Here is a 17,413-nt window from a genome sequence, read left to right on the forward strand (position 1 = left end):
TTTGTTGTTTTGAAGCAGTTAAACTCTGGGCAACTCACTTGTGAATATCGCTGCGAAAGGAGAGTTGTGATGTCAAATTCACGTAAAATTCGCTTTGCATTCGCATGAAGCATGAACTGGGCTTTATTCTATTATTTGTTGTTTTGAAGCAGTTAAACTCTGGGCAACTCACTTGTGAATATCGCTGCGAAAGGAGAGTTGTGATGTCAAATTCGCTTCGCATGAAGTATGAACCGGGCTTTATTTCTGTTATTTTTGTTTTTTCTTGATCAGGCGGAGACAGTCACATTTATTCAACCTACGTAAGCTCATCGGCCACTCAGCTGACTATCAGTGGTTTAGTGTCGACTGATGCTGGCTCCTATATCTGTGATGTAGGATCTGTCATTGCAACATTCAGGATACAAGTACAAGGTTAGTACCCATGAACAAACTCTACATTTATATTCTACCTTGATTTGAATCATTTTTGGGGTTGAACAAAGAATTGACAAGAGTGGGATTCGAACCAACGACCTCCGGATTAACGTGCCGGCGCTCCACCAACTGAGCTATCTAGCCCTCTATTGGCGGTGTCCCTATTTTGTCAATATCTTTGTTCTGGGGTGCCAGTCAGAAGCCATACAACCGTTAACTGCCGTGTAGCCAGGGATCACACCAAAATTACGATACAACCTGGGAAGCGGCAGCTAGGGGATCACCTGAAGGGGATGCGACTTTTTGTTTTCAGATATCAATATAAACCACAAGGGAAACTGACTGGGTAAATTTGTAAATGATTTTTGGGGTTGAACAAAGAATTGACTAGAGTGGGATTCAAACCAACGACCTCCGGATTAACGTGCCAGTGCTTTACCAACTGAGCTATCTAGCCCTATATTGGCGGTGTCCCTATTTTGTCAATATCTTTGTTCGGGGGTGATTTGAATCAATGATTTTTTAAAGTCGGCAAAGCATCCTAATGGAACTATCTCACCAAATGTTGACAAAGAAGACAAGAAGATTCAGCATTGTGTTATATAAACATGGGTTTGTTTTGATTTCTAGACTTACCCTGCCAGAGAGAGTGTCAAAATGGAGGGACATGTTTGAGTGGTTTATGCAGATGTCCTGAAGGGTTTACTGGCGTTGCATGTGAAAATGAAGGTAAGTCACTATCAGTGTTTTTTTTAGGAAGTGTCTCCACTCGGGAAAGCTGTATCATCCAGCATGTGCATGTTACACCTGAACCCCATCTACATATATACCTTGTAAAAACACCCAGTAACACCCAACCTCATCAATACCTTGTAAAAACACCCAGTTCAGTTCAATTCATAAATTGACCCCTTGCACGCGCGTCACACGCGGCGACTGTGCCACGCTCACCATTTTGGAGGGCACATAGGTTTACATGTAAACGCCGCGTAGCCTAAAATGCGGCCTTCACCTTGTAAAAACACCCAGTTACACCCCACCTCATCTATACCTTGTAAAAATACCCAGTTACACTTCAATTGATCTATACCTGGTAAAAACTCCCAGTTCAGTTCGATTCATATATACCTTGTAAGAACACCCAGTTATGTACACCTTGCCTTATCCATACCTTGTAAAAACACCCAGTTACACCTCACCTTGTCCATACCTTGCAAAAACACCCAGTTACACCTTGCCTTATCTATACCCTGTAAAAACACCCAGTTACACCTCACCTTATCCATACCTTGTAAAAACACCCAGTTACACCTCACCTTATCCATACCTTATAAAAACACCCAGTTACACCTCACCTTATCCATACCTTATAAAAACACCCAGTTACACCTCACCTTATCCATACCTTATAAAAACACCCAGTTACACCTTGCCGTATTCATACCTTGTAAAAACACCCAGTTACACCTCACCTTATCCATACCTTGTAAAAACACCCAGTTACACCTCACCTTATCCATACCCTGTAAAAACACCCAGTTACACCTCACCTTATCCATACCTTGTAAAAACACCCAGTTACACCTCACCTTATCTATACCCTGTAAAAACACCCAGTTACACCATGCCTTATCTATACCCTGTAAAAACACCCAGTTACACCTTGCCTTATCCATACCTTGTAAAAACACCCAGTTACACCTCACCTTATCCATACCTTATAAAAACACCCAGTTACACCTTGCCGTATTCATACCTTGTAAAAACACCCAGTTACACCTCACCTTATCCATACCTTGTAAAAACACCCAGTTACACCTCACCTTATCTATACCCTGTAAAAACACCCAGTTACACCATGCCTTATCTATACCCTGTAAAAACACCCAGTTGCACCTCACCTTATCCATACCTTGTAAAAACACCCAGTTACACCTCACCTTATCTATACCCTGTAAAAACACCCAGTTACACCATGCCTTATCTATACCCTGTAAAAACACCCAGTTACACCTTGCCTTATCCATACCTTGTAAAAACACCCAGTTACACCTCACCTTATCCATACCTTGTAAAAACACCCAGTTACACCTCACCTTATCATCTATTCCTTGTAAAAAACACCCAGTCACACTTATCTCAACTATTCTGACACCAACTATCTCTGTCTGTTACGTTTTTTTGTTTTAATCCAAAATTTCACCCCGGTCTGATTTCTTAATATTTTTGGTCCCAGACGATCAAGATTATAAAGTAAATGTTGTTTTAATTTTGTTTGTTTAGGTCCTCAGAATATCCGTATTCGAATCATTCCAAGTCATGAAGGTAGCCCTAGGATCGGAGATGATGTTGCCTTTACTTGTCTCATTATGGGTACTACTCCATTTATCAACCCAAGATGGAAAGCGCCTAGAGGACAGCCCGTCATTCAAAGCAACTCACTGGGTAAGTCAAGGCGTATGACACATGATTAGTAGCTAGTTCAAAGGTACTTCCTAGGTTCCTAAAGGCGTATGACACATGATTGGTACATGTAGCTAGTTTAAAGGAACTCACTGGGTAAGTCAAGGCGTATGACACATGATTAGTAGCTTGTTCAAAGCTACTAATTAGGTTCCTAAAGGCGCATGGCACATGATTAGTAGCTAGTTTAAAGGAACTCACTGGGTAAATCAAGGTGTATGGCACATGATTAGTAACTAGTTTAAAGGAACTCACTAGGTAAGTCAAGACATGACATAACAAAATAATTGGTGCAACATGAAAACTTGTTGCAACCTTCATACTGGTAAAAAAAATTACTGGGAAAAACAAGATGTTGTCATGTGATAAAATCTTTACATGTTGGTTTCGAAAAAGTTAATTGGTAACCAAAGAATGGAATGCATGAGATTTAACTGGTAACCTCCAAATTGCCTGCAAAAGTTGCCTCATGTGACATTGCGCTAAGATTGCATGCTGAAATATTGTCTAGCCAGAACTAGGGTGGTAGTTTGGTTTTTGCGTCAAGCGCTCGCCTCTCACCAAGGTGACCCCGGTTCGATTCCCGGCCAGGGCCATATGTGAGTTGAGTTGTGCGTTGATTCTCTGCTGTGCCACGAGGGTTTCCCAGACCGTCAGGTTTTGCTCTCTCGGGAAAAATCAAATATATTTGATCTTGGCTGTACTCCGTAGTCATAATGGGTTGATGTGGCTGGCAGCTGAAGGCGCCCTTGCATGCCTGCGGCACGAACACGTTGTAGCCGCGTCCTTCGCAATTCAGCTCTTAGCATGCGAGTTAGGATGATTAGCCTCCCAAATTATTAATATTATAATTGTAATGAAAGAAACTGCATTTTAGCAGGATATGTTTTTATTTTATTTTATTTCTGTGTGTATATGTAATAATATGTTGCCGATATTTTTAATAATTTTTAATGACTGTTTTTGAAAACTGTACATTTTTACCTTCTGTGTTGCAGTATTTTTAATAAACTATCATTAACAATAATAATTATTATTTACTTTTGATGTAGATGGAATTGATGCTCATTTATCAGAGGAATACATCACAGTCACATCTACAAAACTTCACATCAAAGACGTCTCTTACGACGATGCTGGTGTCTATGTCTGTATGGTTGGCCCCATCATGGCAAACTTCTCCCTAGATATAACTGGTATGGTCCATTCTGCTATATCTGAACTGTATCATTGGGTCATTAAACTGATTGAAATGGGGGTGGAAATGTTACAGTTTGGCATATTCTAATGATGGGTATACTTTATTTGAAAGGCAGTTATATAACACTTTATTTTTCAGGCTGAAAGGAATTGTACACTTTTGGTAATTACTCTCAAACTAACTTAAAGACAATAAAAACCCACTTGGTAAGGAGTACAAGTGTGTTTCTTCTTTCTCTATTTTATTGCAACTTTGAAGACCAATTGAACTCAAGTGAGAAGACTGGTCTTTGACAGTTACCATAAAGTGTACCCTGCACACCAATTTAAGCATGTGGGTGTTTAGTTTACATTTATTGTGGGATTTTGATGGATTTTAAAACAGATTATGTCAAGAATGCTGAGGGATTATAAATTGTAGAAGCGGGTATTGTACTAGCTGGATGCTTGAAGGTGACTAGCTTCTTATTAATAATGTGGTTATTATGAAATCAGCTTTGGGAAATTGCTCCATCTTCTGAAGCAAGTGTGTAAAAGCAGAGGACCTTGTTGAGTTTAACGATGTTGCCAAGAAGTGTGTCCAGCTGTGGCTGCAACAAGGTATCTAATGTATAGACGCGATATGAAGTAGATTATGACAACAACTTTTGTACTTTGTCATGATTTGTAGACCCAGAGTGTCGACCTAGGTGTCAGAATGGAGGGTCTTGTGTTGAGGGAGTTTGTATCTGCTCACCACAATACACCGGGCATTACTGCCAATCAGAAGGTAAGATTAAATACTAGCAAGGAATAAGCTGATGCAATATTACAGGAAAGTTAGTTTGATATTGGACATTGGATATTCATATAGGTTTGAACAGCGAATATTAAAGATGCAATGTCAGATTTTTGGCCGATTTGACCCAAAAATTTAGATTTAAAAATCAATAGGTATTTTGATGGGGGTCGAGAAAGTTACAAGCTTTCATTTGAGCCATTGCTCGGAAAAGTCCGCCAATTATTAGTAGCAGTGAAATAAAGTGCTCAAAATTAGTTTTTATCGGGATCCCGACAATATATCATGTGACCAATTCTTATGTGTTTTATAAGAAACGTTTTAAATTTTTGTCATGGTTCCTGACCATTAAAAGAAAAAGTTAAAAAAAATTTCGTTAGAGCGGGTGATACTCATTGAAATACCATTCACTCAAAAAAATCTAATTTTTAATGTTTGGGGCAAAAAATCTGACATAGCATCTTTAATGTTGCTTTTTCGATAGTGGACATTGGACATTCGTATATGTTTTGACAGTGACTCTACATTGCAATTGATATTGGACTTTGGACATTCACATGGGTTTGTACAGTGAATTTCTACTTTGTACATCTTTGATCTATGTTGGGTATTAGATATTCACTGTACAAACCCATGTGAATGAACATTGTCCAATATCAAACTAAGTTTACTTTCATGACTTCAATAGTTGGGTTTTAATTTTGTTTACAAAATAATTTCAAAGTAGGCTATTCTTATATCACAAGATAAAGTCTACAGTTGTGCAATGCTAATTGTAAATAAGATATGAGGTGTTTTCTGAAAGAAACCATCCAAAATGAGAGAATCATTCTAAAATGTCATCTGCATATGATTTTTTCATTCACCAACCGAAGATTAATTTGCCCAAAAACACCCTTTGTTTGTCACTTTCCGACCGTTACCTTCTTTTGTTACCAGAACATTTTTTTATTTGAAAAATTGTTTTGAAAAGTGCGATAATTTAAATTATTTACACTGATTAAGAATTTTAATTAAATTGATTTACAAAGCACCAGCCTCTTTTATTATTGTCTTAAGTTTTTGAACAAATTTTATTTGTATTTATTTTATTGCATGGCTTGCCTTTGTAAATCACAAAGCTTTATAACATTGATCATGAAGCTTTATTAACCTCCCGATTGCTTTCAACCTCGAATTTGATTTGAAAACTTTGCATGTTTGCTAAACATTTTTGCATTTTTTATTTACCCCCTTTTTTCCTTCTCTTTTTCTCTTTTTTTGGGGGGATTACATTTTATTTGAATCCTAATCATGGAGAATATCACCAACTTAATTTTGTAACTTAAAAAAAAAAAAGGAATAATTACTTATTTTACCATTTTTTGTAAAAGAATATTAACAGAAGGAAGCAGTTGTTACATGTAGTTGGTTTGTGAATTGTTTAATTAATGTTTGTGATATGAAGTAATGTAGTCTGCATGTATACATTACTGCTGTTAGAATACTGTTGCAATAGATTTAAAGCAAGGTTTTTGTGTCACATGCAATTTATTGAATCTTTTGAATCAATTTTATACTGTGAAATTTTATTCTGTGAAAGTATTTCCGCTTAATTACATTCAGCCGAAAGTCTTTTCACTCAATTACACCAAGTGAAACTATTTTCACTCAATTACACTCAGTGAAACTGTTTTCACTCAATTACACTCAGTGAAACTATTTTCACTCACGTACATTCAGTGAAGCCTTCTTTCTCTCAATTACACTCAGTGAAACTCATTTCAATCTACATTTCACTCTCTGAGACATTTTATGCTGATTAGTGAATGCAGTGATATATTGTTTTATCTTTTTATAAAGATGTCTTAATAAGCTGAAATACTTTTAGGCAAAGTCAGAACTTGGTGAAACCAATATTTATTTGGTTGGAAATATCCATTTTATAATATTTCATTTTAACTCTAGGTTAAAAAAATTGTTTTGCTAGATTTGTGTGTGCAGATTCAATGTTAAATGTTGTAGTGCTTAATTTGCATATGATGTTTTATGTATGTGTGTGTCATGTTTATGTATGACTGTATAGCTCTATGTCAGAGGTCATGTTTGCATGGAGCCCTGTGCATTAATGGCGTGTGCAACTGCCCTCCTGGTTACCAAGGAAGCTACTGCCAAGTACAAGGTTGGCTTATCGTGTATCTTTAATCTTGCCTTTTGAATATGCATGAACTCATTAACATATTCTGACTAATTTCTTTTTCATCTTGGTTCTTAATGGTGAGAGATGGTGTTTTTTAATTTTCCTTACACTTTTAGTAATACTACTGCCTTCCTGAAACATATGTTTTTTAAGAGTTTTATTATTAGTTGGTCGAATGAAAACATTCAATCAAAATGCAACAAGAGATGGTTTCTCGAAAAGGAAAAAAAAAAAATTTATATATTAAATACAAAATAATTTCCATACTTATCAAATTTTCAGGTTAAAATGTTTTAGAAACTACTGTCATGTGCACATATTCGATTTATTTTGAATTGCTGGTGTAAAAAAAAATAGGTTTTTAATAATGTATCTTGTTTTTTTTATTCCATCTTGTATTCCTATTTCGGTTGGATGAAGATTATCCCCTTCCATTTTCTTTCTCCCCCAAAAAACCTCTTAACAACTTAAAGGGGTTCCTGATCATGCATTCCAAATGCTTCCTTTTACATAAACTGTTAAAACTTTCTTTTTAAAGGAACACATTGCCGTGGATCGGTTGAGTTAGTCTTTGAAATATGTTTGTAACCGTTTGTTATAAAATGCATATGGTTAGAAAGATGTTTTAAAAGTAGCATACAAAGATCCACACACATTTGCCTCGAATTTGGGTGGTTTTCCCTATACTTTATGGTAGTCAAAAATTTGACTCCCATAAATGGCCGACTGTGTTTGTCGACGAGGTAAAAGAAAAACCACGCAATTTTGAGTGATACTTGTGTGGATCATTATATTCTACTTTTAAAATATCTTTCTTATCATGCATTTTACAACAAACGGTTACAAATGCATTTCAAAGACCAACTCGACCGATCCAAGGCACTGTGTTCCTTTAATGTTTTTTTATCTGAGTGTGAGCTTCACATTTCAGCTTTAATTTTCCATGTATTTTCATGTTTTGGTCTTAGACATTTCCTTCCATAAGCCTTTTTGAGATATGGCGGACACAATGCTGCACCACTATAAGGTTCGGGTAAATTTGTGTGTATACACCCCAACCAAACAGTACACTCCCATCACGTCCGCCATACCTCCAAAATGCTTATTCCTTTCCCCTTGAGATGTGAAATCTTTTCTTTGACTTTGGTTTCCAGACATCTGGGAATAGTTCAGTAATATTCTGTGCATGAAATAATAATAATAATTATAATAAATAGTTTTTAAATAGCGCTTTTCACACCCAAAGGGCGTCCCGAAGCATTTCACATTATTATCCCTGGTCACTGGGCCTTGAATCTTTCCTTAAACCATCTCAGCTGAAAAAAAAATGATCGATGATGTATCTTTTTTCTATTAGGGAGTTTTCAGAGAAAGAAGTAATATGTCAATTTGTCGTTGTTTTTGTAGTGCCTGATGAGAAGTTGACTGTAACTATACGACAGATCGGTAACGACAGACTACAAGTTGGATCTTCATTAATGTTTGAATGTATCAGCACTGGGAGTAATGATCCAAGAAATACACCAGTATGGAGGAACCCAGCTGGTACAAGAGTCTTTCCTCTTGAACAAGGTTTGTATAATAACTAGCAGATTGGTACAGACAGTCTCAGAGTTGGGTCTTCATTAATGTTTGAATGTATCAGCACTGGGAGTAATGATCCAAGAAATACACCAGTATGGAGGAACCCAGCTGGTACAAGAGTCTTTCCTCTTGAACAAGGTTTGTATAATAACTAGCAGATTGGTAGAGACAGTCTCAGAGTTGGGTCTTGATTGACTAGGCTCCAAACTCAAGGCTCTGCTTACCGCAAGCGAAGAATCGGCGCTTGCAGAAGCAGGGAATTCTGCAGTAACCTCATCATCTACCGCCCACCTGGAATTCAACTCTGGTCTCAACTCGATCCTATCCCTGCACTCGCTATGGAAACCGCTCCTTCTCAATCGCCACTCCCACTCTTTGGAACAATCTTCCCGTTCACATCCGTGCCTCCACTACACTGGACTCATTCGAAACCGCTCTCAAAACTATTGAGACTTATTTAAATCCATCTTAGCTGTTCAGTTTCTGCTGTTTTATCCCACTTTTAATTGTCTTTCTTTGTTATCATACACTTCTTGTTCAGCGCATAGAAACCTGGTATTAAGCGCTATATAAATGCATGTTGTTATTATTAAGTGTATTTCACAGGTTAGTAGGGTACTTTTGCTTGTGCTCGTTCACAGCTAGCCAGAAATTCAGCGCTTTCACAGTACGCGGAGAATGGTGATTTTAAGCGTTGAATTCTTCGGTAAGCACAGCCTTGAAATTGGCCCTGTTTGCTTTTTGTTATGTTTTGATAATTTCTTGAAAGCGTTTGTTTTATTTTTTTAATGCCAACCAGGAGGCGAGGACCATCTGTATGTTCGTCAAACATCAATAACGTCTACAATCTTAGTCATCGATAAGATATCGGAGATCGATGCTGGGAAGTATGAATGTGCCGTTGGAAGAACAGTCACATCACTTGTCATCAGAGTTACTGATACAGGTATGTATAAGATATATGAGTTACTGATTCAGGTTTAAATTATGAGTTACTGATTCAGGTATGTAAAATATATCAGTTATTGATTCATGTATGTAAGATATAGGAGTTACTGATTGAGGTCTGTAAGATATATCAGTTACTGTTTCAGGTATTTAAAGGCAGTGGACACTATTGATAATTACTCAAAATATTTATTAGCATAAAAACTTATTTGGTAACGAGTGATGATGAGAGGTTGATAGTATAAAACATTATGAGAAAAGGCTCCCTCTGAAGTGACGTAGTTTTCGAGAAAGATGTAATTTTCCAAGAATTTGATTTCGAGACCTCAGATTTAGAATATGAGGTCTCGAAATCAAGCATCTGAAAGCACACAACTTCGTGTGACAAGGGTGTTTTTTCTTTCATTATTATCTCGGAACTTCGACGACCGATTGAGCTCAAATTTTCACAGGTTTATTATTTTATGCATATGTTGAGGACTGGTCTTTGACAATTACCAATAGTGTCCATTGTCTTTAAGATATATGAGTTAAGATATGTGACTTACTGATTCAGGTATAAATTATGAGTTACTGATTCAGGTATGAAAGATATATCAGTTACTGATTCATTTATGTAAGATATATAAGTTACTGATTCAGGTATGAAGGATATACGAGTTACTGATTCAGGTGTTTAGGATATATGAGTTTTTGATTCAGGTATCGTATGAAATTAAATACAGCTGATTTTTGCTCAGATCTATTTTAAGAGACTTCAGTTGAGTTTGTGTTTTCATGTGTTAATCCAATGACTGATTTGCCCCTCTGTAGGACCACCAGATGTAGGCTGTACCCCCTCTTGTCAGAATGGAGGAACCTGTATTGGCGGTCAGTGTCTCTGTCCAAACCAATACATAGGAGATCATTGTCACATTGCCAGTAAGTATAGAAGCAAGAGGGCAGATGTAATGGGCCATATGTTTTACCGCGCACGAGGGCGCTCTCAAACACTCTGTTGTTTCTGATCAGCAGAGTGTGGGTTCGAATCCCCAGCCGAGACACTTGTGTCCTTAAGCAAGACACTTGACCATTGCTTCGTCCTTCGGATGGGACCTAAAGCCGTTGGTCCCATGTGTTGTGTAACGCATGTAAAAGAACCCAGTGCAGAATGGGTTCGCCCCGGTGTTCCTGGCTGTGGCTGCTGTGGGCGCCCTAGCACCTTGTAAACCCTTATAAGGTGCTACATACTGTACATGGGTCTCAAAATTCATCACTGCAATTACCTATCTTTCTGAAAGTTTGTATATACTCTGCGCCTTGAGTACCTTGTTTGGTAGATACGTGCGCTATATAAGACCTCGATTTTAGCATATTCATTCATACCCAAAACAGTTATTAGATTGGAACACATTACCACCACAGCCATCTAATCCATCACGGACAATATGACTTTAAAAGGAGCCATTATAATCCACCTCTAAAGCAAATTGAAACTACGGCGCAACAAAAGTGACAGAATGCCTATTAATCTGTGCAGGGTGAATTGCGTAGACCCCCGGAAGTGATAAAAATACTAGTTATAGCGCCCTCGTGCGGTCAAAAATAAGGCGCATTGGGTTTTACATCATTCAAGCTAAACAAAAGACCGTACCATTAGGCTCTGCTCACGGCGCTCAGCTGAGCAAGAACACGCAAGCCTCTCTAATGCCATTCTGCATAACTCTGCCGCACACGCCAAGCATACGCGCACGCATGTCGGACTTTTCGTTTCTGCAATCAGGGTTGTGATTGGTCAACACGCAATGGGGCGGAGTTTAATGGATCAGTCTTTTGCCTTGTGTCATGATGAATCTCTCTTCCTCTGTACAGTTTATTACAAATTACTACAATTCTCTACAGTAGTCACTGCAAGTCTCTAGAATTCTCTACAAATCATCACAATTCTCTACCGTTCTCTACAATTCTCTACAATTCACTACAATTCACTGCAATTCATTACAATCAGCCATTTGCGTGTTAGATTTGAATACTGTTTGGTGGATGACAAACTTGATCACAAGTTACCACTTAAATTTTCTACAAATTACTTCAGTTCTGTACAGTACATGTAGTCACTGTAATTCTCTGCAATTCTCAACAATTCACATTCACAATTTCACTACAGTTCACCACAATAAGCCATTTGCATATTACATGTAGATTTGAATATCGCCTGGTACAGAACCGTGCTTTAAGTTACCACTTAAATTTGAATACCTCAGACTATCGAGACAGTTCCTATGACATGATTAGGGGCAAGCTTTTCTATAGTTACGTACATAAGAGACAGTGAACACCCATACACAATTCTGAATGGATGTGTATGGCACAATGGTACAATGGTTTGCTCATCTGGAGGTTGCTATGCAAAGGCTTGCCCAGAACCATTTGACATAGCAACCGTCTCTATAGTCTGAGGAATTTGAATGTCAGCAGTAACTTGTGACTAAGCAAGTCATTGTACCAGGCATTATTATACACATATTGACTGGTAATGAGGGAACTAGTGTACGTCTATTATCCCAAGGGACTTTGAGTGACCAGAAGAGGGACCTATTTCCCGAGGCCAAAGTCTTGAATGTGGAATAAGAAAAGAAGCTTGGGAAAAGAAAGGAATTTTTTTAGTTGCAGTTCACAGTTCACGTCAAGAGAGGGCGCTGTAACCAGGCACTATTTTCAAAGACTGGTGCCCAGCGGGCACTATTCCCGCAAAACATGAGTGCATGATCTAGACTATATTACATTGTAGTTCACCCAACAAGTGTTTCAGCCAACCAGAATATAGAACAAGCAAGAGGTGTGTTATAATCAAATCTAACTCACAAATGGCTTATTGAGTCTCCTGTGCATGTCTAATGACAACTTATTGCAACATTTATTTAGTTCCAGTCACAAGCTTTGACATTAAGATCACGACAAACCCCAACCAGCCAGAGCAGCTTGTCATCGGTGACGATCTTCACTTCACTTGTCAAATCCCGGATGATAGTCAGTATGTGAACCCACTGTGGTATACGCCTAACAACCAGCGCATCTTTCCTATCGGAGAAGGTAAGGCAATTGGATTTTTTCATTTTTACTGAAACATCTTTTTCATTGTTATATTCTGCAGTAGTTTGTTTGTCTGTCTGTTTGTTTCGTCTCTGTATTATACATGATAAAAAAACTAGGGCGATTGTACGTAACCCTCCACCTTCTGCACCTTAGATTTGAGGTTAAAAAATACAAAGTTGATGATTTTTTAACAGTCGGTTTTAAAGTTTTTTGTTAAAAAAAATAAATTCACATGAAATACTTCCATTATGTCGAGTGCTTCAATATGGACTAAACAAAAATACCTAAAGATCATATTATATTTCCAATTTGCTCTGACATATGTTCTAACCTGTTTTTAAATTTACTAATATCATAGCAATGTTATTATTAATTTTTTAAAGACAAACAGGCAAATGAACCCCCTTACGAACACAAACATAAAGTATGGCTTCAGTGCAGTCAAATCAAGATTGGTATATAATGTTAATTTAAAAAAAGAAAATTGACGGACCAGTCAAAAACCTGGCAGACCAGTAAAAAATCAAGCCAACTGCAGTTCCTGCTAGCCAGTTGAAAAAAAACTAAGGGCAACCCCTGATATAGAGCCTCCCCTATACGCACAGAACAGCTCATCCATACCACCCATCCCCAGGAATCAGAGCCTCCCCTATACCCACAGTGCAGCTCAGCCTTACCACCCATCCCCAGGACTAAGGGCCTCCCCTATACCCACAGTGCAGCTCAGCCCTACCACCCATCCCCAGGAATCAGAGCCTCCCCTATACCCACAGTGCAGCTCAGCCTTACCACCCATCCCCAGGACTAAGGGCCTCCCCTATACCCACAGTGCAGCTCATCCATACCACCCATCCCCAGGAATCAGAGCCTCCCCTATACCCACAGTGCAGCTCAGCCTTACCACCCATCCCCAGGAATTAGAGCCTCCCCTATACCCACAGTGCAGCTCAGCCCTACCACCCATCCCCAGGAATCAGAGCCTCCCCTATACCCACAGTGCAGCTCAGCCTTACCACCCATCCCCAGGAATTAGAGCCTCCCCTATACCCACAGTGCAGCTCATCCATACCACCCATCCCCAGGAATCAGAGCCTCCCCTATACCCACAGTGCAGCTCAGCCTTACCACCCATCCCCAGGAATTAGAGCCTCCCCTATACCCACAGTGCAGCTCAGCCCTACCACCCATCCCCAGGAATCAGAGCCTCCCCTATACCCACAGTGCAGCTCAGCCTTACCACCCATCCCCAGGAATTAGAGCCTCCCCTATACCCACAGTGCAGCTCATCCATACCACCCATCCCCAGGAAATAGAGCCTCCCCTATACCCACAGTGCAGCTCAGCCTTACCACCCATCCCCAGGAATTAGAGCCTCCCCTATACCCACAGTGCAGCTCATCCATACCACCCATCCCCAGGAAATAGAGCCTCCCCTATACCCACAGTGCAGCTCAGCCTTACCACCCATCCTCAGGAATTAGAGCCTCCCCTATACCCACAGTGCACCTCATCCCTACCACCCATCCCCAGGAATTAGAGCCTCCCCTATACCCACAGAGCAGCTTAGCCCTACCACCCATCCCCAGGAATTAGAGCCTCCCCTATACCCACAGTGCAGCTCAGCCCTACCACCCATCCCCAGGAATTAGAGCCTCCCCTATACCCACAGAGCAGCTCATCCCTACCACCCAACCCCAGGAATTAGAGCCTCCCCTATACCCACAGTGCACCTCATCCCTACCACCCATCCCCAGGAATGAGAGCCTCCCCTATACCCACAGTGCAGCTCAGCTCTACAACCCATCCCCAGGAATACAAGCCTTCCCTATCCCACAGTGCAGCTCAGCCCTACCACCTGTCCCCAGGAAATAGAGCCTCCCCTATACCCACAGTGCAGCTCAGCCCTACCACTCGTCCCCAGGAATTAGAGCCTCCCCTATACCCACAGTGCAGCTTAGCCCTACCACCCGTCCCCAGGAATTAGAGCCTCCCCTATACCCACAGTGCAGCTTAGCCCTACCACCCGTCCCCAGGAATGAGAGCCTCCCCTATACCCACAGTGCAGCTCAGCTCTACAACCCATCCCCAGGAATACAAGCCTTCCCTATCCCACAGTGCAGCTCAGCCCTATTACCCATCCCCAGGAATTAGAGCCTCCCCTATACCCACAGAGCAGCTCAGCGCGCTACCACCCGCCCCCAGGAATTAGAGCCTCCCCTATACCCACAGTGCAGCTTAGCCCTACCACCCGTCCCCAGGAATTAGAGCCTCCCCTATACCCACATAGCAGCTTAGCCCTACCACCCGTCCCCAGGAATTAGAGCCTCCCCTATACCCACAGAGCAGCTTAGCCCTACCACCCGTCCCCAGGAATTAAAGCCTCCCCTATACCCACAGTGCATCTTAGCACTACCACCCGTCCCCAGGAATTAGAGCCTCCCTATACCCACAGTGCACCTCATCCCTACCACCCATCCCCAGGAAATAGAGCCTCCCCTATACCCACAGTGCAGCTCAGCCTTACCACCCATCCTCAGGAATTAGAGCCTCCCCTATACCCACAGTGCACCTCATCCCTACCACCCATCCCCAGGAATTAGAGCCTCCCCTATACCCACAGAGCAGCTTAGCCCTACCACCCATCCCCAGGAATTAGAGCCTCCCCTATACCCACAGAGCAGCTTAGCCCTACCACCCAACCCCAGGAATTAGAGCCTCCCCTATACCCACAGAGCAGCTCAGCCCGCTACCACCCATCCCCAGGAATTAGGGCCTCCCCTATACCCACAGAGCAGCTTAGCCCTACCACCCATCCCCAGGAATTAGAGCCTCCCCTATACCCACAGTGCACCTCATCCCTACCACCCATCCCCAGGAATTAGAGCTCCCCTATACCCACAGTGCAGCTTAGCCCTACCACCCGTCCCCAGGAATTAAAGCCTCCCCTATACCCACAGTGCAGCTTAGCCCTACCACCCGTCCCCAGGAATGAGAGCCTCCCCTATACCCACAGTGCAGCTCAGCTCTACAACCCATCCCCAGGAATACAAGCCTCCCCTATCCCACAGTGCAGCTCAGCCCTACCACCCATCCCCAGGAATTAGAGCCTCCCCTATACCCACAGTGCAGCTCAGCCCTACCACCCATCCCCAGGAATTAGAGCTCCCCTATACCCACAGTGCAGCTCAGCCCTACCACCCATCCCCAGGAATTATAGCCTCCCCTATACCAACAGAGCAGCTCAGCCCGCTACCACCCGCCCCCAGGAATTAGAGCCTCCCGTATACCCACAGTGCAGCTCAGCTCTACAACCTGTCCCCAGGAATTAGAGCCTCCCTATACCCACAGAGCAGCTCAGCCCTACCACCCATCCCCAGGAATTAGAGCCTCCTCTATACCCACAGTGCAGCTCAGCCCTCCCACCCGTCCCTAGGAATTATAGCCTCCCCATACCCACAGTGCAGCTCTGCCCTATCAGCCGTCCCCAGGAATTAGAGCCTCCCCTATACCCACAGAGCAGCACAGCCCTACCACCCGTCCCCAGGAATTAGAGCCTCCCCAATACCCACGTGTGGCAATAAATGTAAGAAACATTGAATGCTAGAGGGTGTTTCACAATATTCGATAGCGTGAGAATAAACGCCCTCTGTTGGTGAAATTACATGATAGCTTTAATACAAAACTAGATTCAATTGCCCTGACAAAAGACCACACAGCAAAACACGCACATTCTGTCAGCAGCGTGGTCGTTGACGGAGCAGATTTCGGTAAACTGTAGACGGTGTAGGCTTCATTCAACAAAATTACCAATTAATTAGGATACTCTGGATGAGCAAAAAGGTGTATTTGATTGTGTATGCTCTGATTTTGTTGTAATTTGGGGCTTGGTGTTTTTTTGCGGGGCGATTGCGCGAATGAAGACACAAATATTATTGATCACATGCGTGGTTGTTTTGGGTTTTTTTTGCGCGTTGATTTCAAGAAAGACTTGGCTTCTGAAAAGGCAATCATGTTAAAGATCACAAGCGCAGTTGTTTTTGCTACTTTTTAAAATATTTTTTTTTGAAACAGAAATTTTGTTCACAAATCAGACGTTGACACCGACCAGACGGTGACACCGACCATTCCATTTACAAAAACCGCAAACTCAGGCTTCTTGATGCAACTATTTTGATGTCTACTTTTTTTCTTTTTTTTCTGGACCAAAGTGGGAAGATTCTTCATCAAGTGTTGAAGGCAATTGGGTTGGTACAGTGTCTTATGTTTATGAATTGAATACTTATTAGTGGGAGTGTCGTGGCCAAGCGGTTAAGAGCACCGAATTCAAACTCTGGTGTTTTTGATCAGCAGAGTGTGGGTTCGAATCCCCAGCCGTGACACTTGTGTCCTTAAGCAAGACAATAACCATTGCTTCGTCCATGTGTTGTGTAAATGCATGTAAAAGAACCCAGTGCACTTATCGAAAAGAGAAGGGGTTCGCCGCGGTGTTCCTGGCTTGATTGGCAGCATATTGCGCCACAGCACCTGGTGCTTAAGGATTAGGTCTTATATCTCAAAAATTCGCCCCACTCCTTGCAGTAATAATACCTGGCGCTTTGTATCTTTTGGCAAAAGGCACGTTATAAATACGGTTATTATCATTTAACATGTTAAAACTATAATAAAAGGCAATGCTTATACATGATAAAAAACTAAAGCGATTGTACGTAACCCTCCACCTTCGGCACCTTAGATTTGAAGGTAAAAAATTAAAAGTTGATGATTTTTTA

The 17,413-nt window shown here is 41.2% G+C and overlaps 1 protein-coding gene across 1 annotated transcript in view; it reads left to right on the forward strand.

Moving 5' to 3' along the window:
- The window catches only part of LOC117301759, a 241,232-nt gene that overhangs the window by 82,915 nt on the left and 140,904 nt on the right, over positions 1 to 17,413 (forward strand). The window contains exons 50-58 of the mRNA XM_033785780.1: positions 274 to 414; positions 1,048 to 1,146; positions 2,701 to 2,862; positions 3,933 to 4,076; positions 4,751 to 4,849; positions 8,445 to 8,609; positions 9,421 to 9,567; positions 10,383 to 10,490; positions 12,474 to 12,641. Of these exons, the coding sequence (XP_033641671.1) occupies positions 274 to 414; positions 1,048 to 1,146; positions 2,701 to 2,862; positions 3,933 to 4,076; positions 4,751 to 4,849; positions 8,445 to 8,609; positions 9,421 to 9,567; positions 10,383 to 10,490; positions 12,474 to 12,641 (1,233 nt within the window). The remainder of the gene's footprint in view (positions 1 to 273; positions 415 to 1,047; positions 1,147 to 2,700; positions 2,863 to 3,932; positions 4,077 to 4,750; positions 4,850 to 8,444; positions 8,610 to 9,420; positions 9,568 to 10,382; positions 10,491 to 12,473; positions 12,642 to 17,413) is intronic.

Source organism: Asterias rubens, chromosome 17 (genome assembly GCF_902459465.1).
Source record: "Asterias rubens chromosome 17, eAstRub1.3, whole genome shotgun sequence".
NCBI classification, from domain to species: Eukaryota; Metazoa; Echinodermata; class Asteroidea; order Forcipulatida; family Asteriidae; genus Asterias; species Asterias rubens.